The 21,044-nt window shown below is 40.2% G+C and overlaps 3 protein-coding genes and 1 pseudogene across 9 annotated transcripts; 1 reads left to right on the top strand and 3 right to left on the bottom strand.

Moving 5' to 3' along the window:
• Positions 1-130: 130 nt before the first annotated feature.
• On the top strand, positions 131-6,987 carry LOC106306468 (DNA topoisomerase 1-like). 6 transcript variants are annotated; one of them, XM_013743136.1, is made up of 23 exons: positions 131-366; positions 505-1,104; positions 1,172-1,456; positions 1,526-1,875; positions 1,992-2,631; positions 2,712-2,798; positions 2,922-2,968; positions 3,045-3,154; positions 3,248-3,348; positions 3,427-3,519; positions 3,703-3,789; positions 3,871-3,954; positions 4,500-4,568; positions 4,766-4,825; positions 4,917-4,988; positions 5,096-5,203; positions 5,288-5,364; positions 5,573-5,656; positions 5,796-5,907; positions 5,980-6,069; positions 6,207-6,272; positions 6,355-6,450; positions 6,640-6,987. In XM_013743136.1, exons 1-23 carry the CDS (start codon positions 286-288, stop codon positions 6,784-6,786), a joined length of 3,546 nt encoding a protein of 1,181 aa, XP_013598590.1. In that variant the 5' UTR covers positions 131-285; the 3' UTR covers positions 6,787-6,987. The 6 variants fall into 6 exon arrangements, with proteins under 6 accessions (XP_013598590.1, XP_013598570.1, XP_013598562.1 ...); XM_013743116.1 differs by having other exon boundaries at positions 1,514-1,875; XM_013743108.1 differs by having other exon boundaries at positions 157-366; positions 499-1,104; positions 1,175-1,456; positions 1,514-1,875.
• On the bottom strand, positions 6,984-8,915 carry LOC106306513 (probable nucleoredoxin 3). Of its 2 annotated transcripts, none has more exons than XM_013743161.1 (4): positions 8,801-8,915; positions 8,410-8,519; positions 7,839-8,318; positions 6,984-7,637 (listed from the first exon to the last, which is right to left on the bottom strand). In XM_013743161.1, the coding sequence occupies exons 2-4, from the start codon at positions 8,512-8,514 to the stop codon at positions 7,053-7,055; spliced, it is 1,170 nt and encodes a 389-aa protein (XP_013598615.1). In that variant the 5' UTR covers positions 8,515-8,519; positions 8,801-8,915; the 3' UTR covers positions 6,984-7,052. The 2 variants fall into 2 exon arrangements, with proteins under 2 accessions (XP_013598615.1, XP_013598623.1); XM_013743169.1 differs by having other exon boundaries at positions 8,410-8,530; positions 8,801-8,886.
• Positions 8,916-9,163: 248 nt separating this feature from the next.
• LOC106306504 (probable LRR receptor-like serine/threonine-protein kinase At4g31250) lies at positions 9,164-12,842 on the bottom strand. Its single transcript, XM_013743149.1, has 3 exons — positions 12,138-12,842; positions 10,691-11,365; positions 9,164-10,040 (listed from the first exon to the last, which is right to left on the bottom strand). Exons 1-3 carry the CDS (start codon positions 12,817-12,819, stop codon positions 9,364-9,366), a joined length of 2,034 nt encoding a protein of 677 aa, XP_013598603.1. The 5' UTR covers positions 12,820-12,842; the 3' UTR covers positions 9,164-9,363.
• Positions 12,843-13,234: 392 nt separating this feature from the next.
• On the bottom strand, positions 13,235-19,237 carry LOC106329360 (annotated as a pseudogene).
• Between the last annotated feature and the right edge of the window lie 1,807 nt (positions 19,238-21,044).

The raw sequence follows: 21,044 nt of genomic DNA, 5'->3' as shown, positions 1-21,044 counted from the left end.
GGCCAATAAGCCCATCTGTACCGGGTTAAATAGATTGGTATAATAACCGATCCGACCCGACTCGAATTATAACTAATCCTGACCTTGATCCGACCCGACCCGGATTATAAACAGATAAACCCCCAGAGAGGTGAAGTAAACCCTTATTAGTAGTCTCTCTCTCCTTCTTACTCCGCCATTAGCAAAAGAGATCATTCTTCTTCGCCTGGTTGGTTTATATGAGAAGCAACGAAATCACACTCGTGGGACGATTTGAAACCTTCTGAATCAATCAGACTGTTCCAAATGCAGAGAACGCTCTCGCTTGCGGCTGCTAAGTCTTCTTCTTCGACTTCACCTCTGTCTCTTCGTCCTCTCATGGCTAAGGTTTGTGTTCTTTATCAAATTTTTTTCCGTTTCTCGATTCAAATTTGTGATCTTTATTGCCTAAAAGTGTAGACTTTTGGCTAAATTCATCACTAAGAACTCAATGGAGACTCTGTTGATTGCTTGTTGCAGTTGCAGTTGCAGTGCAGGGCGATTCAGAGTCTCCCAGCTTCATCGTCCTCTTCAGTAGTTAGTGTCTATAGAAACGTATGCCAGCTTCATTTCAAAAGAGCGAACGCAAGTTGTTTTAAATTAGCTTGCGCACTTCCTTCGATCGGTTCCTTTAGCTATGCAGCTCATTTTAGCGGCTCAAGTTTAAGTTCTTTTGGAAACAGTTTCAGACTCTTTCCTGGGAGGTATTTTTCTCAAGTCCCTAATACTGGGAATAAGGATAAGGTTGTCAAGAAGTTTAGTAAGAACTGGAATAATAAGAATAAGAAGAAGAATGAGGTTTTGGCTTCCTCAGAAGCTGAAGTGGTGACTGCTACTGCTGAACCGGTTATTGGAGATGTTAGCAGTGGCGTCAAAGTGGATTTAGCAGCTGCACCTGTTAGCAGTGGTAAGCAAGCCTCTGCTGTCAAACCAAAACGGCGCCCAAAGAAAAAGAAAGTTGAAGATAAAGATAAATCTTCTTCAACTGTATCGGCTTTGGAAGAGGTCTCTGTAGAGGAGAGTTTGAAAACCGTTCCCAAGACTAAACATTCTGGTTCTGGAAATCGGAAGTCTTCCTCTGCTAAGGTATTTTAAAATTTTGGGACGTAATAGTTTCACCCTTGCGTATTTTACTTAACAGTATGGTTCTCAGAAGGAGGTGGCAAAAGATCCCAAAGGTTCTGCTCCAGCAGAAGCAAGCAATGCACCAAAACAGGAGAAGGTCTTAGCTTCTTCAGAACTATCAACTGAAGCTTCACCGGCTAGCAATGGTAAGCGAGCCTCTAATGTCAAACCAAAACGGCGGCCGAAGAAGAAAGTGGATAAATCATCTTCAGCTGTACCAGTTCTGGAAGCGATCTCTGTAGAAGAGAGTTCAAAAAGCGCTCCCAAGCCAAAAGATTCTGGTTCTGGAAATCGGAAGTCTTCATCCGCTAAGGTATTTTTAATTTTTTTGCGAGATAGTAGTTTTGCCGTTGCTTACTTTACCTAACAGTACACTTCTCAGAAGGAGGTGGCAAAGTCTCCCATCGTGGAGGTGCCCAAAAGTGGAAAACAGAAGCAGGTTCCTCAAGCTCAGCCCATGAAAAACAGCATAGAGCACCGAGGTCAAAATGCTTCTAAACCGCTTTTTCCGCCAAGTGGAAAATCTGTTATTGTCGTTGAGTCAATCACAAAAGCAAAGGTTATTCAGGGCTATCTCGGTGACATGTATGAGGTTTTGCCAAGTTATGGTCATATCAGGGACCTGGCCTCAAGGTCTGGTTCAGTGAGGCCGGATGATGATTTTAGCATGGTTTGGGAGGTTCCATCTTCCGCCTGGACTCATATTAAGAGCATAAAGATGGCATTAAATGGGTACAGTCTCTTGCCTGTTAAAGCTACTTTTAAAAATCCACAGTTACTATCTTTAGAATAGTTTCTGGATGTGTCATTATGCTTCTCTATCTCATTATGTTCACCTTATTCGCCAGAGCTGAAAATCTGATTCTTGCATCGGATCCAGATCGTGAAGGAGAGGCAATCGCCTGGCACATCATTGAGATGTTACAGCAGCAAGGTGCCTTACACGAGAGTATGACAGTAGCAAGGGTTGTTTTTCACGAGATAACTGAATCAGCAATAAAAACTGCACTTCATTCCCCACGAGAAATCGACGGGGACTTGGTGCACGCATATCTCGCACGGCGTGCTCTTGATTATCTAATCGGATTCAATATTTCACCGCTGCTTTGGAGGAAACTTCCAGGTTGCCCTTCAGCTGGGCGAGTCCAGTCTGCTGCTTTGGCTCTTATATGTGACAGAGAAACTGAAATTGACGGGTTTAAGCCTCAGGAGTACTGGACTGTTGGGATCAGAGTGCAAGGGAAGGATAGTTCATCCGCTGTTTCAGCTCACTTGACCAGTTTAAATTCAAAGAAGTTAAATCAGCTTTCTATCAGCTCTGAAGCAAAGGCTCAGGATATTGAGCAAAGGATAAGATCAGAAAGTTTTCTAGTGAAGGGCATTAAAAAGAGCACTACACGAAAAAATCCACCGACTCCGTATATAACATCAACCCTCCAACAGGACGCTGCTAACAAATTGCATTTCTCATCAGCATATACCATGAAGGTTGAGAAGCTGAAACTGTATTCTTTTTTTTTTTCATTTTTATTATTGAGTGCATATTTCTCATAATAAGTACATTTCAGCTTGCTCAAAAACTATACGAGGGTGTCCAACTGTCTGATGGTCAATCAACTGGTCTTATAACATACATGCGGACAGATGGTTTACATGTGGGTGACCTCTATACTTTGTTTTGATTTTTCAGAATCATTACTGACTGATTCATCTTGCTATCTGTTACAGTTTCATTATTATTTTCCTGGATTTATATATTTTGTTCCTATTCCCATCAGATTGGTGATGAAGCTGTCAAAGATATACAATCCTTGGTGGTAGAAAGGTAAGACATAAATGCATCTGGAAGTCATTTTGCGGTAGTCCATTTGACTCGAGAAAACTTAACTTACTATCTGCAGGTATGGGAAGAACTTTACATCAGATGGTCCTCGTAAATATTTTAAAAAGGTTAAGAACGCTCAGGAGGCCCACGAAGCTATTAGACCTACCAATATACGTAGATTACCGTGTAAGTAAATCATTCACCATTGTTTTATTATACGAATGATGATGATACAAATCACTGTCATAACTCTCAACATCTTTTTGCATGCGTTTCCAGCAACGATTGCTAGCCTGCTTGATGCGGATTCTCTAAAATTATATACCTTAATATGGGCACGAGCTATGGCATGTCAGATGGAGCCTGCTTCGGTTGTGCAGGTAATATATCTGCTAATTTGGCCCTTTAAATCATGCATATATTTTATCCAATGTATTTCTGACTCTTTTCGTTCTCAGATACAACTTGATATTGGAAATGCCGCTGCATCCATTATCTTCAGATCGTCATGCTCAAAAGTCGAGTTCCTTGGATATCAGGCAATTTACGAGGTACAACCTTTTTCATATTCTCGATGATTCCCTTAGGTTTGGCTTGGAGTAATTTTCATAAGGTTTTCCTTCTTTTCTCTAGTTGTCATCTGTATGTTGAATCTTAGTTTTGTTTGTTATAAGCTAATGAGGGATCATTCTTCTATTTGGCGCTAAAGAAGTTTTTGTTGTTTTGTGTTGTAGGATCCTGAAGCTAAGGCAATCAGAACCAAAGACGATGATAAGTGTCGTGAGCGGGATGAAACTTTTGAAACTCTCAGTTTGTTGAAGGTACCATTCCTAATACTGTATCACGATTTTTTTATATCTCTGCTCTGTACCGTGGTTGTCATTTCTTTCTCGTCTTTTCAGGATGGGGATCTGCTACATATTGGTGAAGTGGAACTCAAGCAGCACCATACTCAGCACCCACCACGCTATTCCGAGGGGTCACTGGTATAGTATTCTCATTTCTTTGGTGTCATAAGTTGTCTAAGATCCAGTTCCACAGTGTAGGCTCTTCTTGGAATAGTGGTCACGGTGAATTACTTTTTCTATAGGCGAAGAGGAAGATATTACCAACAAAAAGATCCGTTCTTTTTTTGCCTTCTTGATCTAACTTAGTTTTCTTAGGTTTAAGTCAAAACTGAATTATTTTGGAAAATAAATAAGCCAGACGGGGTAATAAAATTTGATACTTCACATCTTAGTCTCCAGTAGCTTCATTTTGGTTCCCGTTCAAATAGATAATGCTTTCACTGAACCTTCCACAAAATGCCTTCATTATTGAAGTCAACAACTGATCTTAAACAGTTCTTGTTACAGTAATCTCTGTTTCAGTAAGATGGTAGCTAAACATGAACTGATAAAGGGGTTTTCTTCTTTGTATGATTGCTGAATCTGTGTGGTTACACAGAAGTATTAGGCATGAGACTTTTATTGGACTGTCGCCAGCTTTTCCAATACATAATTTGTTATAAACATGTTTTAATGTGATTCAGATTAAAAAGCTCGAGGAGCTCGGGATAGGTAGACCCTCGACGTATGCATCTATATTTAAAGTTTTACAGGTATGTGCTTTGTGTTTTGATCAAAAAAAAAAACAGGTATGTGCTTTGTGTTAAGAAAGTGGTGTTTTTTTTTCTAATGCTTCTGTTTCTTGCTGGAGGTTAAGAGACTCTAAAGTCACCTGACATTAGCAGTACCTCTCCTTTCATGTGAGGTATAGACTAGTAGCATTTTGACATCTTTATGTTTTTCTTCACAGGACAGAAAGTACCTAAATATAAAGAGCCGAGTCCTGTATCCGGAATTCCGTGGGAGGATGGTATTTTTTCTCATTAATCAAGCTCACTAATTGATAATAGTAAACCAACCATTGCAACGTTATCCTTCTAACCTCTGTACTATGTTTCCAGGTTTCAGCTTTTCTTACCAACTACTTCACCGAGGTCACGGACTACAGTTTTACTGCAGATATGGAGACCGAGGTGGATTTTTAGTTTGTTCCTTTGCTCGAGGCTGTATTAACTATAGCAATTTCTACATATTCCATAGATATTTTGATTGATTTGATTGTGATTGATTTTCATTTCAGCTTGACAACGTTTCTGGTGGTGTAACTGAATGGAAAGGTCTCCTAAGAGACTACTGGACACGATTCAGCGCTTACTGTAAACGTGTCGAAAATGTCCAAATCCAACAGGTACTTTCTTCGAAGAATGAACTCTCTAAGTCTACTTTCTGCGCACAAAAATTATTAGATTCTTACATTATCATACATGTACAGGTGGAGAAGATGTTGGAAAAAAGATACGAGGACTTTCTGTTTTCTTCCCTTCCCGATCCCACACGGACTTGCCCGAGGTCTGCATCCCTTTTTCCCTTCCACAAAATCTATAAGTTAGAAATTCTAATCAATTTCAGAATAGAGCATCTGCTTTGTAAACTCTTCTCATACACGGCAACCCATGCTTACACTTTCACGTGTAGCATCGACAGAAACTTTTGCAAGATTGTGCAGTGATTCATAGTTTGAAAGAGTGTATGATTGGGTTTCCTGTCCACATTTCAGTTGTTCGGAAGGCACCTTAGTTTTCAAAGTTAGCAAGTTTGGTTCTGGGTATTTCATCGGTTGTGATGGCTACCCTTCGTGCAAGTAAGTTGCTGCCTTTTGAATCTCTTAACCGTTAACCTTTAGTCGCTTATTCATGTATTCTCGCCAACACATTTTACGAAATTACGTTTTTGCGTTTGTTTATCACCTATATAATTTGAGCTATGTGGTTCATATGCAGGTTCGTTGCCAAAACGCTTTATGGAGAGGATGAAGATGAAGATGAGACTCCAAAGAATACCTGCGTAGAAGAGCCCAAATTACTGGGTGTTCATCCCAATACCAATGAGAAGGTGTCCCCCGTGCTCTGACCTGACCCTCTTCTGTTGACAAGTTCAATTTTCTGAATCCATTTACTTGTTCAGGTTATTTTGAAGTGCGGGCCCTATGGGCATTATGTACAGCTTGGTGAGGACAAAAAAGGACACGTACCACAACGAGCAAATGCGTCCCATGTATGTTGGAGTTTTTATCATATTAAACATTCTCTATGTTTCTCTTACTGAGTCAATGTTCAGTGTGCTTATACGTGCCAGTAGTATCTTGGTAATATAATGCTTGCCTTCTCTTACTGAGAACCTTAATTTTTCAGATAAAGGATATGAACTCTATTACGCTTGAAGGTGCTCTTGAATTATTACGCTATCCTCTGACACTGGTAAGACTGATATTTAAGGTTACAGTTATTGCGTTTCAACATTTTCGAGTGTTGACGACTCTGTTTACTCATTTCTGAACAGGGAAACCACCCTGAAGATGGGCAGCCTGTGTTCTTGAAGCTTAGCAAATCTGGATTTACTGTTCGACATCGCCGCACTATGGCTACTGTTCCCAAGGTACTATGTTATCTACTGTTATATGATGCATCCGCAAAATATTATATAGTTAGAATAAGAGGAGCATTTGTTAGGATATGTTGGTCTTGTATTTGACAAGGAAATGAGGTGTGGATCTGCATCCATAGTATGATAGGATTTACTATTGTTTGAAGGAGTTTTCATCGAATATAACTTTGTAATTGGCAGAACGTTGAACCAAGTGAGGTGACTTTTGAGAAAGCAATGAAGCTCTTGTCTGGCAAAAATGTGAGACTGTGTGGCAGACCTAAGAGGGTCAAGCCAACAGTAGTAGATGAGGAAGAAGGAGATGAAGAAGCTGCAGAGGCAATGTAATCTCTAATCCACAAGGTGAAGCCATTGTGCTAATTTAGAATTGGTTTCTCAGCTTTCATAAAAAAAGAAGAGCATTAGCTTTGATGGGAGACTATTTGAATATTCTTTTTGGTAATCGGAGTAATAATCGTCATAGAAAAAAAGATTGGATACTGTTGTAAAACTATAACAAATTTGTTAATGATATGAAAGTTCCATTAACTGAGTCTTAATTTCAGAACATAACAGATCTTAATGTTTACTAAATTACAAAATAAGACAAATCACTATTCTTCTTGTCCTTCCACACAAGTAGGATGAAGATCATAATCACAAGCATCACAAGAAAACGCCCAAAACTTACCTTGCTTCTTACAAAAATCACACACATAAGCCTTCGCCATATCCAGCTTTAGCTCATGCTCATGTTTTTTATCTTTCACTTTCCTCGGAAACGAGTCACCTTCTTTCTTCAAACAAGCTTCTAACTCAACAATCCTAGACTCCGTGAATGGATAACTCCTCGATCCATACAACGATACCATCTCTCTCGCGTTTGTGCACACTGTTTTCTCCTCAGGTCCTATGATGACTAATGCAGGTATGAGTTTGATGTTGAAGATTCTACAGAGATCTTGTCTTGTTCTGTCCTCGTAAGGGATTGCAAGCCACGGCATGTTGGTCATGTTGATGTTGAACTCTCTTGAGTCTCTGTCTGTTGAGACTAAGATGACTTCGAAGGAGCCTTTTGTGGAGGTTGTAAGCTCATTGTACACATCTATGAGCTGAGAAGTGAAGGATCGAAAAGGCGGACACCAGTGTGCACCAAAGTATAAACCTATGGTCTTCCCCACAAGGTCAGATACTAGTACCTGCATGTTGTTCACAGACATAATCATCATAAATGATCATTTGATCAGACCGAGAGATGAATGGTATCATGAGAAACAATTGCGGTGCGGTTCTAATAGTAACAAATATATATATATATATATATATATATATATGTAGAGATTTTTGTTAGTGGTGGTGCGGTTCTATCCGCCACCATCCGGAGTCTCGGTTTTTCTTACCTTACTTCCATTTCTAGAAACAACATAACTCCGGGATTCATGTGTAAGGAGTTTCTCTAGCTGTCCTCCAACGCACTTGGATTCATCGATGGCTTTGAGTTCTTCTTTTCTCTTTTTAGTGAAAGGAAATGCTTCAGGACCATAGTCTTCAATCAGACCAATGACGTCATCAGCGACAGAGATTTCACCTGGAAAGAGAGGGACAAGCGACGGGATTCGAGCAACCCTGTACTTGTCGGTTAATTTGTTGCGTAGGCTTAAGCTGAAGGGGACTGCGAGCCACGGCATGGACCAGAAGTGTTCATAGAATAAAGTCATATCATGATCAAATGAGACAAAGATGATCTCGATCTCTTCTCCTCGTTTCTGGAGACTCTCGTAGAGTTTAACCAGCTCTGGAGTGAAGTCCTTGCATGGCCTGCACCAGTTTGCGGAGAAGAAGAGACAGATCGTTTTCCCGTGAATATATTCCAGTGGCACCTAGTAGAAGTGAAGCTTATAGTTTAATAGAAGTTTCTTAGTATAGAAAAATCACAGAGGGTTTGAAGCAATGAGAGAGAATGGTTGGTACCTCTCCACTATGTGACAAAAGGAACTCAATCCCTTCAGCTGCTAGTATAGAGTAAATATCATCATTTTCGGGAAACTGGACTTGATAATCTGCTGTTACTGCCATCTCAACTGCAACACCACTGTGCTCTTTATGAGTACAGCTATACAATCAAACCTAAGTATTTTTTTCAGGTGATTAAAAACCCCCAAAGTTCCATCTTAGATGATCAAACATACATAAATATGAAGACCGGTTTAAAATCATGAGAAACCGAGAACACAGCTTGAAGGATACAAAAGTATACAACTGAAACTCAAACCAACCATATATTAACAGGGTTTAAATACGATGAACTGTATCAGAAGACCTGTTCAGAGAAAAAGGTAGCAAGCAAAAACTCACAACATACCTGAACCAGACAGATAGTGATACAACCTTTGATACGAGGAAACAACCGAGTAGATGGTAACAAGATTTCACCAGAGGTTTAATTTCTTGTTGATATTTCTCTTGGTTGATCAAAGCTTGTAAATTCCAAGAAAAAGGGATAAAAGGAAAATCACATGGAGACAAGAAAATAAATATAGAAAAAAGATATAAAATTTTATTAAGGTCTCTATCAAACAAACTTGTAAAAGTAAAATCAAAATATTCTCAAAGAATATACCAGCTGGAAACGTTACCCAGAGTAAAGCAACAAAGCCTGTGAATGAACCATAAATTAATATTCTTTGCTTATCTCAACAGTAGACAAGTTGAAGAAGAAAATGACGTAATAGACAAATTCTTTTTGCGTCTAGATGATAACAAACAAAGTGGCACGCGTATTCACAAAAAGAAACAAAAGCTTACTCATCAACCATAACTAAGAAAAAAATAATAGAATGCAAATAAAAAGTGATCAGTCTTTTACCTACAAACATAGACACACCAAACATCAATGAGACGAGAGTTAGAGAGACAGGGAAGCTATTACACGAGCGAGAACTCTCCAGTCATGGCTCTTGAAAAACGATTTTCACCATCACTAGCAGTCACGTACGAAGATCGAAAACTCTCTTGACTTCCACCTGCCTCTCTGTGATCAACTTCTTCTATCCGATCAACAGCCTCGTGAAGCTCCATTCTCCTCTCCACGTCCCAGTCACAACACCTCAACCCAATCTTGAGCAGCTTCAGCATCTGACCTTCCTGTTCTTTCCCTGCTCTCATCTCCTTATCAAACACGTCAGCGTTCCACTCAGTTCTCGCTACTGACTCGACCCAAGCAGCTAGCTCGTCATCAGCTCCTTTCCCTTGCCGGAGGTAGTTAGCTGGAAACTTCCCCGTTAGTATCTCGAGGATCAAGATTCCTAGGCTCCAGACGTCGGACTTTCTTGATGTTCGGTCTTGCTGAGTGAACTCTGGTGACTTGTACGCCACCATGAACTGGTGAGATTGCTCCTTGTTGACCACTGGCACGAGGGCGTAGTCCGTTAGTAGCGGCTCGAGGTCGTGGTCGAGCAACACGTTGGATGATTTGAGATGGCCGTGAGGGAGGTTCAGATCGGGGAATGTTCTGTAGAGATAAGCTAAGCCTCTTGTGACTCCTCTTGCAATCTTTAACCGGATTGGCCAATCTAAAACCACCTGACCGGGTGTTCGGTTTGCTGCAAAAATCAACCAAACATAATTATAGGTCTGCTGAATCCCGAGTTCTGAACCAACCCGAACCAAAAACATTAATCCGATTCGATCTTGTAAGTTGGTATAAACTATAAACCGTATCTAGAATTTAATCCAAAAATCTAATCCAAAAATTTAATCCAAAAATCTGAGTTAGTATCCCAAATAATTATTCAAAACAAATAAATATTGCATGTATTCAAGCATCTCTAAAATTTTGAAAATTCGAATAACTTTTATAAAAAAAATAAAAAATTTTAATCCAAAAGAAATATTCAAAACTTAAATAAATATCTCATGTATTCAACATTTTAATTTATTATCTGAACTTTTCTTTTAAAACCTTAAATACTACTTAAATGCTCAATTTTATATCTATTTTGAAAAATACATGACAAAATAATTTAAAATATATATTTTAGTTAGTTGACAAAAAAAAAAGATTAGTTATATCTCGATTCAAAGTATTATTGGTTTGGTCGGGTTGGGTCTGGTTAATAACATTTTAGTTAATAATATTTTGAAATGAGAAACATTTTGGTTAATAAAGCGAAAACCCAACCCGACCAAACCAAACCAATAAAATTTCTCAGATTGGTTGAAAAGAACATCATAGGAAATGAAGAACACTAACCATGAAGGAGATTGGCGAGGCTGCCATTGGGAATGTAATTGGTGACGAGAAGCTTCTCATCTTTTCTGTAGTAGAATGCTATCAACGGAAGTAGATTAGGGTGCGATAACCGTCCGATCTTCTTCATATGATCGTAAAACTCCTCTCTCCTGATATTATTCATAAACCTAAACCGCTTCACAACCACCGCGCGGCTTCCCGTAAGAGCCGCCTTGTACGACGATCCAAACCCCCCGCTGCCGAGAACCTCCGCGGACGCACGGAGCATATCCTGGAGCGTGAACTTCTCCTGATCATTCCGAACGAAATGCAGCTTCCGCTGATCTTCCTCTCGAGGCAGGGCTCTCTCGGATAACACTGATGACGTTGCCGTTGAGTCTCGCTGCACAGCTTCGCTGGCTAGCTTCCTGTACACCTTGGAGTCCTGCGAGCTCTTCTCGCTGTTTTGCTGTGGCTCGCTTGGTCCGTAGACTGTGCCGAGGCCGAGGCTAGGGATGTGGCCGCGGTCGTGGTCGGGAGTTTTGCGTTGACGACGGCTGAGGATGCAAACGGAACAGAAGACGGTAATGAGGACTATGACGGCGAGGACGGTGAGGGCAAGGAGGAACACTGCAACCAACGGCGTACGAGGGTGTCTACAGGGAAGCAACGGCGGTCCACACAGCCCCTTGTTACCTAGGTAAAGGGGAGAGAATATAGTTGATGGAAAAGTTACTATTTGTAGAAAGATTACCATATGAGTATTAGCATGATTATTGGGAGTTCTTAGGGTAGAGCTCTTAACGAAATATAAGAATCTGTCTCTTAATTTTTAACTAAAAAAACTAAGAATCGGTTTTTAAATAAAAATTTTAAGAGCCGGTTCTTAATTTTTTTAGTTAAAAGTTAAGAGATGACTTCTTATATTCCGATAAAAACTCCATTCTAAGAACCTTCTAATAATCATGCTCTTAATGTAACAATAATATATTCTGATATCTTAATTGTGAAGTTAATTTTTTTAAAAATTAAATATAAAACCAAATGAAATAAAGTCATATGTTTTAAGAATCTAATTTTTGTTTTAAACTTAATTTACTATTTTTCGTACATTTTTATTATTTTAGTTTTAATAATGAAAAAAATTATTGAAATATCATTTGATTTATTATACAAATTATTTTTCACATATGAATCTTAGAAGAAAACTAATTATATCGCACATTGTGTCAAACTATAAACGTGGTGCTCACTACTTGCAAAGAATCCAAATCCATGACTAAAAAGTTCAAAGTTTCTGCATGGATGGTATAATCAGATGTTGACTTTCAAGTTTTCAAGGACTATGGACATGCATTACTGATCGATATTTGTAAACTAAAACCACAGTCGTAAACATGGAATACAAGTAACGATATTATGATACACAATAAAAGGAACAAGACGTTATGATGATGATGATGATTACCTAAGAAGAAGGTGATGTTCATGAGGCCGAGAGTTAACGGAATACGACCCTCTAACCGATTGTTAGCAACGTTAACGGTTACAAGATTCTTCTGATTAAACGGCGGTATCTTCCCGGTGAACAAATTATCCTCAAGATTCAGCTCAGTCAGCTTCGGCAACTTCCCCAACGACTTAGGAATCTCACCGGAAAACCTGTTTCCTTCAAGATGAACCTTCACCAGATCCTTCATTCCGTCAAAAAAACCACCGTCAATCTCTCCTGAAAACCGATTATGCGCCAAGTAAAGATGCACAAGAGATCCAAGCCCGACGAGTCCACGCGGTATCGGACCTTCTAAACCGTTGCGCATGAAGCTAACGCTCTTGAGACCGCGCATGGAGCCTAGCGCTTGCACGTCAAGCGTCCCCGCAAGGCTCATGTTCTCTAGACGGAGAGCGTAAACGACGCCGGCAGAACACATGACTCCTTTCCATTTCGAGTTGCTCCCTTTTTTCCCGGTGCATGGAGGATCACCGGAGTCCCCCCATCCGGTGAGGACGGTGGCGTTCACGAGAGATGACTTGAACTTCAAAAGAGCATCAGCGTCACCGTCGCTGGAGATGGGAACGAAGAAGCTAACGGCGAGTAATAATACTAAAAGAGAGTATACCACCGCAGGTTTGTTGTCATGAAGAATCATCTTGAAGAAACAAAAACAAAAATCTAATGTTTCAAAAAAGAAGGAAACTATATGGTGAAAGCTTTTTGTCGGAAGGACGGCTGATGGCGAGATGACAGCAAATGTCACCGCAACAAATCGTTCTCGCTTGCTAATGTGTGAGTTTTCTCTTGGAAAAGCCTCAAGAACGTGGAGCCAAGTAAGTCTAAGTTTGGATATGGCTTGATTACATGTTTCAATGTTTCGTTTTATAAGATTTTAAATGAGTCTTATTCAGTATTTGACATTTTTTTGTAGGAGTAAATCTTTTGAAGATTACATTAAAGTCAACGATCTCCATCAACGTGGAGCCAAGTAAAGCCTTGGGATGGGCATATAATCGAATGCCAATAAAAGTGGTACGTCTTTACCTACAAACAGAGACAAGAAACTTAATCAACAAACATCAATGAGAGATTTAGAGGGACACGAGCGAGAACTCCCCAGTCGTGGTTCTTGAAAAACGATACTCATAATCAGCAGTCACGTATGAAGATCGAAAACTCTCTTGAAAACTTTCACCAACGTCTCCGTGATCAACTTCTTCTATCCGATCAACAGCCTCGTGAAGCTCCATCCTCCTCTCCACGTCCCAGTCACAGCATCTCAACCCAATCTTGAGCAGCTTCAGCATCTGCCCTTCCTGTTCTCTCCCTGCTTGCATCTCCGTATCAAACACATCAGGTGTCCACTCGGTTCTCGCTACTGACTCAACCCAAGCAGCTAGCTCGTCGTCAGTTCCCTTCCCATGCCGGAGATAGTTCGCCGGAAACTTCCCAGTGAGTAACTCGAGGATCAAGATTCCCAAGCTCCACACATCGGACTTTCTTGATGTCCGGTTTTCCAGAGTGAACTCTGGTGACTTGTAAGCCACCATGAAGTGAGACTGATCTTTGTTAACCACAGGGACGAGAGCGTAGTCCGTTAGTAGCGGCTCGAAGTCGTGGTCGAGCAAAACGTTGGAAGATTTGAGATGGCCGCGAGGGAGATTTTTTTTTTGGTCGAACAAACATTGCATTCATAATCTAAAAGCATAAGTTACACTCCATCGACGGAGAGATTTTCCACCGCAGCGAGAGCTGACTTTGCCACCAAATCAGCCTCTGAGTTTTCTAAACGAGGGATAAACATGAAAGAGATTGTTTCAAACAGAGAGCTAAAATAAAAGATGTCAAATAATATCCCATAGAGCGCTGGTCTTGTTTCCTTTGTCTTGATCATGGAGATCAGAACTTGAGAATCAGAGTACACCGTCAAGGATCGAATATTCGACGAGGCAGCCTTCATGACTGCAGAACGAACAGCTATGGCTTCTGCCATCAAAGCTGATGAGATGAACCGGCGGGAGTAGTGGATGTTGGGAAGGCGAGATGAGTTTACTCCCCTGAAGATACTGCCAATGCCGCAGACCTCTGTGATAGGGTTCCAGGCCGCGTCCACAAAGCACGATGGTCTCGAGTTCGCAGCTGGAGAGGTTCTGGTCGGAGCGTTGGTCTTCACGTGCTGAGGTTGGGAGCTGGCGCCCAGTTCTTGCGCTGCTTGCCATTCTTTTGCGTCTGCGATGGCCTTGTGAATCGTTTCTTGAGCTGAGAAAAATCTGTCATCAAAACACAGTTTATTACGAGACTTCCATAAGTTCCAAAACACCCAAGGCCATATCGGTACATAGAGTCCGACGGGGGGAGTGTGATCATTCTGCTACCATGGACAAGCATAGTTGCAAGAGAAGAGTGCGAATCAGGGATCCAAGCTAGGGGGGTTAGTTCCCACACGTTCATGGCAAAAGGGCATGAGGCAAACACATGGACGTCATCCTCTATTCCTCCACATCGTTTACAAGCAAAGGGATTAACTCCTCGAGTGACTAGGTTGGAACTGACGGGGATTGCTCTGTTTATAACTTTCCATAGAAAATCCTTTATCTTAGGAGATGTATTCAGATTCCATATGTGCTTCAGCCAGTCAAAGGATGGTGGTAGAAAGGGCAGTCTATGATCAGAGTAACTCGCCACACCATAACCCATTTTAGTAGTATATATTCCTTTAGGGTCTGGGAGCCAAACGATAAAGTTGTCCACCGGGGAGGAGCTCGTAACAATCTTAAGTATCTTCTCTTCATACTGAGGCAGGTGATGATGCTAACCCGGAGACAAGGAGGGAGATTCAGATCAGGGAATATTTTGTAGAGATAGTCCAAAGCTCTAGTGACTCCTTTTGCAATCTTTAACCGGATCGGCCAATCCAAAACCACCTGGCCGGGTGTCCGGTTTGCTGCAAAAATTAACAAAATAAAGTATCAACAAATCAGTGTTTTCAAAACCCAACAGAACCGAAGGATGAACCAGGTTAAACTGTGAACCATTCGAATTTATTTATAATTCATTATCAAAAATTAATTTTATTTTAAAATCATTATAAATTTTTTTATTTTATTCAATTATTTTACTTTTCATAACTCGTAATCATTATTAAACATCAAAATATCTAATTTTCATTTAGTTTATATTTAAATTTGATTAAATAATTTATTTTTATAAAAAACTTTACTAACTAAACTTAATTATGTTTATAAAAAAAACTTACCTAAAAACTAAAAAAAAACCACTCGTAATTTTGTTTTTATTTTTTGACTGAATTTAATTGATTCTAGATGAAACCATATTGATTCATAATCCAAAATTTTTTAGGTTATGACAGTCCGGTTTTAAAATATTGCAACAAATTGTTCAAAGAACACTTCTCATCTTTTCTGTAGTGGAAGGCGATCAACGGAAGGAGATTAGGGTGAGATAACCGTCCGATCCTCTTCATATAATCATAAAACTCTTCCCTCCCAATGTTACTCATAAACCTAAACCGCTTTCCTGGAGCGTGAACTTCTCCTGATCATTCCGAACGAAATGGAGCTTCTTTTGATCTACTCGCTTGTCGACTTCCTCTCGAGGCAGCTCTAATATTGATGATCTTGCTACTGAGTCCCGTTGCACAACTTCGTTGGCTAGTTTCCTGTAGACTTTAGAGTCCATCGAGCTCTTCTCGCTGAGTTGTTGCTCCGATGGTACGGAGAGTGTGCCGAGGCTGCTGCTGTAGCCGTGTTCGTGTACTTCGCTTGCTTTATGTTTACGGCGGCCGAAGATGAAAATGGAGCACAAGAAGACAACGAGTACTACGACGGCGAGGATGGTGATGGCAAAGAGAAACACCGGAAGCAAGGGCGGAGTGTTTTTGCAGGGAAGCAAAGGCGGTCCACACAGCCCCTTGTTGCCTGTTTTAGACCCAAACGAATTATTTGAAAGTTACAGATCTTACGTGGCACATTTAGTCATAGAAATGTTCACATATGATTTCTACAAGAAATCTATTCATATTGCGCATATGTCAATTTCTTAAAAACAATTTTGTAATTTCGCATGGAAAAACTCAACATGCTTCTCAGTACTTAGAGCAGGATTACCGCAAGGTGGGGAGCGTGGGTTCTAATTTTTTTTTTTTTGTCTAATTTAAAAAAAAATTAAAAATGGATCAATTGCGGGCTGCCACGTGTCAGTGGAGCCCGCGAACAGTACAAAAACTCTACCGAACTCGCTTCTTGCAGAAGAGGAAGAAGAGGTGGGTTTTATGATTTTTGTGGGCCCTACACCTCTTAAAACTCCTAAGAGCATGCGCATCAGGAGTTTAAGGAGAAGAGGTCGCACGTTTTACGAAAAAAAATATATTAAAATAAGCATAAATGAAGACTTCGGCTCGTCTCGCCTCTCCTGAGTGAACCCGGGTCATAACTGTTCAGCGGGCCCCACGCCACGTGGCGGCCCGCAATTGGTCACTTTATTTAATTTTTTTTTTTAATCAAATGAAAAAGAATAATAATAATAAAAAATTAGTTTTTTGAACCCCAATGAATGGTTCACCGCTGCCCATGCTCTAAGAATCAGCCTTATTCCTGCTCTTAAGAAGAGTGCATGGACCAATAAATTCAAAGTTCCCCCATATGGTTGGTAATAATCAGATAGAGTTAATTTTTTTTTTGTCGTTTGTTAAACTTAAATTTTTACATGAAAACTAACAAGGGTCAATCCTTTTAGAACGAGAAGCCGACAAAATTTGAAATTCGTCTGGAGTCATAAACTGATGAAGATTCTAATAGTGTACGAACATAAAATTAAAACTACCTACCTGAAACTAAAAGAAACAAAAAGAAAACGAGAATGAATATTCAAAATAAGATTATTTTTGTATCATAAAACCTTAGAACTAGTGTTGATCATATATAAACCATGTTAAATTAATTTTTAGAGTAGATGCTTTTCACCTAAAATCAAATATATATATATATATAACTTATTAGTCTTTTTACTAAATGATATAAGAGTTTAACCATTGAACTAATTCATTGTTGATAAGTGATTGACTACTGATTGATATTCGTGTAAACTAGAATAAGTAACAATATTATGGTAATTAATTAAAGGAACAAGACATGATATGAATATGAGGATGATGATGATGATGATTACCTTGGAAGAAGGTGGTGTTCATGAGGCTGAGAGCAACCGGAATACGACCCTCTAACTGATTGTTAGTAACGTTAACGGTAACGATACTCTTATGTTTAAACGGAGGTATTTTCCCGGTGAACATTGTAACGGCCCGATCCCCCGGCGTCCGACCGGGGTTATCGAAAGGGCGTTATGGACACGTGTCTACTCATTTAGACAACCTTACGTGTCCCGTTACTGGTCCCGAGAGCCGACGGGCGCATAACCTTCTTTGAAATACCGTCACACCCACATCCATATACTTCTACTTACAGTCCTGCGCACAGGGAAATAGAAATGGAGGAGTGAGCAACAAGTTACTCAGTGAAGTGGCTCTAGACTAGCCTGCCCGCATGACACTTTATACTACTCTATGCGAGAACTAGGACTGACTAGCCACTACAATCAGGTAATGTATTTTTATCATTTCATACTGTCATCACTAATTGTCCACATTCAATTCCATACATTTCTAGCAACCTAGTGATCAATCATTACAATGAACTCACTCATTGCCACACACGTTAAACCCTAGACTTAACCGACTCATCATACCAGACCGACTCGATCCTATGACACCTTTAACTTCCCGTTACCCGACCTTATCATTTTCACTTATCCCTTCCCATTCTCATTCGCTTTCCTTTTCATTTAGACTTGTACTTGGACTCATTCACTAGACGCCACCCGTTATCGGTGCCACACACAATACACATTGCACTCAAGTTCTACTTCAATAACATTAACAATCATTACTCATCTATCAGCTTAGCATTCATTTCCCTCTAGCATCCTAGCTTTAATCACAAACCACTCATGGGACTACACATCCAAACATACAAGCATAAATTACCAATCAATCATCGCTACCACAACTCCATTTCAGTTTACTAAGTCCCATTTAACAATATGAGGGTTCTTATGCATCGTGTTCCATTCATCTAACATCCTAGCAATAATCATGATCTATCATCCTAGCTTTCAAACAGGGTCTAATACAGTACATAAAGAAGTATACAGTACATGAGAACAAGATGGGTTCAAGACACTCCACCTCAACCTAGATCTGGATCTTGAAACAAGAATTAGAGAAGAAGAGAGAGACGGCGCAGGAGGGAGAGAGGTCGACGGCTAGGGTTTTCGGCCTCCGGGAATTCTCTGCAGAGCTTCGCTTCAGATTTGTGATCAGACAAAAGAAGGGGCTGCAGCTCTTTTTATAGGAAGGAAGGAAGGAACCCTAGATTTTTGTCAAACGGGCCGTAGAGAAGCCCATTCCTTTATGAAACTTTTTGGGCCAGAAACCGGACCGTTATAAACATGTTATCTTCAAGATTCAGCTCCGTCAGCTTCGGCAGTCTCCCCAACGACTCCGGAATCTCACCGGAAAACATGTTACCTTCGAGATGAACCTTCACAAGATCATTCATGCTGTCAAACAAATCACCATCGATCTCACCCGAAAGCTTGTTATGCGCCAAGTAAAGATACACTAGCGTTACAATCTCGTCGACTCCACGTGGCATCGGCCCTTCGAAACTGTTATACATGAAGCTCACGCTCTCGAGACTTGGCATTGAAACGAGCGGTTGCAAGTCAAGCGTCCCCGTGAGGCTCATGTTCTCTAAGCGGAGAGCGTAAACGACGCCGTTGTCGCACATCACTCCTTTCCATGTCGAGTGGCTTCCTCTATCCCCGGTGCAAGGAGGAACACCAGAGTCCCACCCTTCGGCTTCGAGGACACTAGCGTTCACTAGAGATGACTTGAACTTCAAAAGAGCATCAGCGTCACCGTCGCCGGAGATAGGAAGGGCGAAGCTGGCAGCGAGGAGTAATAGTAAGAGAGAGTATACGAAATGACAGATCATTTCGATGCTTCGAGCAAAGTTCTTGAAACAGATACAAAGATGTGTGTTTGAGAGGAAGAAGGGAGATATATTAGAGGAGGAGGTGAAGCTTTTCGCCGGAAGAAGGATGTTAGGCCGGCTGATAGCGAAAGAACAGCAATTGTCATGCACAAATCATTTTCGTTTCTGCTGATATGTGAAGTTTTCTTGCTTCAAGAACGTGGAACCAAGTAAGTAAGTCTTCTCTATGCTTGGATGGCTTAATCACAGTTCTGACTTTGAATTGATTAAGTATTTCTAATTTTTGGTTAAGTCTTATCCAAGTACATGAAGTCATCATGTTGTCAAAATATATGAGTTGTGAAATTTAGGCCCCTAGACGTTCGATGTGCCTTTAGATTCGCTTCTGTTGACTTGAATTTTTTGGTTTTTCAATACTATGTTCATAAATTCATTCGAGTTTTTACTAATTTTCGGATAAAATTTAGTTCGGTTGAAATCGGGTTTTGTTTAGACAGGGTTATAAGACCAATTCCATCCATTAGAACCCCTAATGGGCTCTAATGATTAAATTAGTTGGTTTTAAGGTGATTTGATAAGTTAAGAACTTTGGTTATTGGAATTAATTTTTGCTTCCTCCAATGGGAGAACCCCATAGGGGTTAATTTTTTTTTAAAAAAAATTTTGTTTTAATTAGAATGATTTAAAATAAAAACATACATAATTTTTTTAATAAAAATTACATAAAACGTATGAAAAATACAAATACAAATCGTAAACGAGAAAAAGCCGATTAGTCGAAATCTTGATTTGTTCTAAATTTTTGCCAAATATGCTCAACCAAATCAGCTTTCAACTGGTGATGTATTGTTCTATCACGAACTCGATTCCGAATGCTCATCATATTGCCGAGATTTGAAGGCATATATGTCGAATACGTGAAATCCACTTGGGAACTTTGGTTTGATTCCGGTTGTGCGAAAACTGATACATCAAAGGGAGTGTACCCATCTCGTTCATCTTCTACGATCATATTATGTAGAATGATACATGCTCTCATTATCTTGCCAATTTTTATTTTATCCCACAAAAGAGCTGGATTTTTGACTATGGCAAATCGAGCTTGCAAGACCCCAAAAGCACGCTCGACATCTTTACGTACAACTTCTTGATATGTAGCGAATAAGGATGCTTTTGGACCTTGTGGAAGTGGAATAGATTGGACAAAAGTAGCCCATTTTGGATAAATACCATCTGTGAGATAGTAAGCCAAATGGTACCCGTTTCCGTTAACTATGTAGTTAACTTTTGGAGCTCGACCTTGTAATATATCATCAAAAACCGGTGATCGATCAAGAATATTGATATCGTTTAATGTACCTGGTGGTCCGAAAAAGGCGTGCCATATCAGAGATCTTGTGAAGCTACAACCTCTAAAACAATGGTTGGCTTTCCTGATCCACGTGTATATTGACCTTTCCATGCGGTCGGACAATTCTTCCATTCCCAATGTATACAATCGATGCTTCCTATCATCCCGGGAAATCCGCGTATCTCTCCAATATCGAATAGTCGCTGAAGATCTTCTGGCGTGGGTCTTCTTAGATACTCATCTCCAAATATATTTATGATTCCTTGAACAAAATGTTCCAAGCATAAAAGCGCGGTGGTCTCACCAAGTCGGAGGTATTCGTCGACGGCATCAGCTGGGCAACCATACGCCATCATACGGATAGCTGTCGTTGCCTTTTGTAACGGAGAGTGACCGAACCTTCCAGTAGCATCTCTTCTTTGTTGAAAGTATGGGATTTCAGCGGAGAGTCGACCA

The sequence above is a fragment of the Brassica oleracea genome, chromosome C1 (assembly GCF_000695525.1).
Source record: "Brassica oleracea var. oleracea cultivar TO1000 chromosome C1, BOL, whole genome shotgun sequence".
Lineage (NCBI taxonomy): Eukaryota > Viridiplantae > Streptophyta > Magnoliopsida > Brassicales > Brassicaceae > Brassica > Brassica oleracea.
The sequence above is the reverse complement of the archived record's forward strand: the minus strand, read 5'-3'. Positions and strand labels throughout refer to the sequence as shown.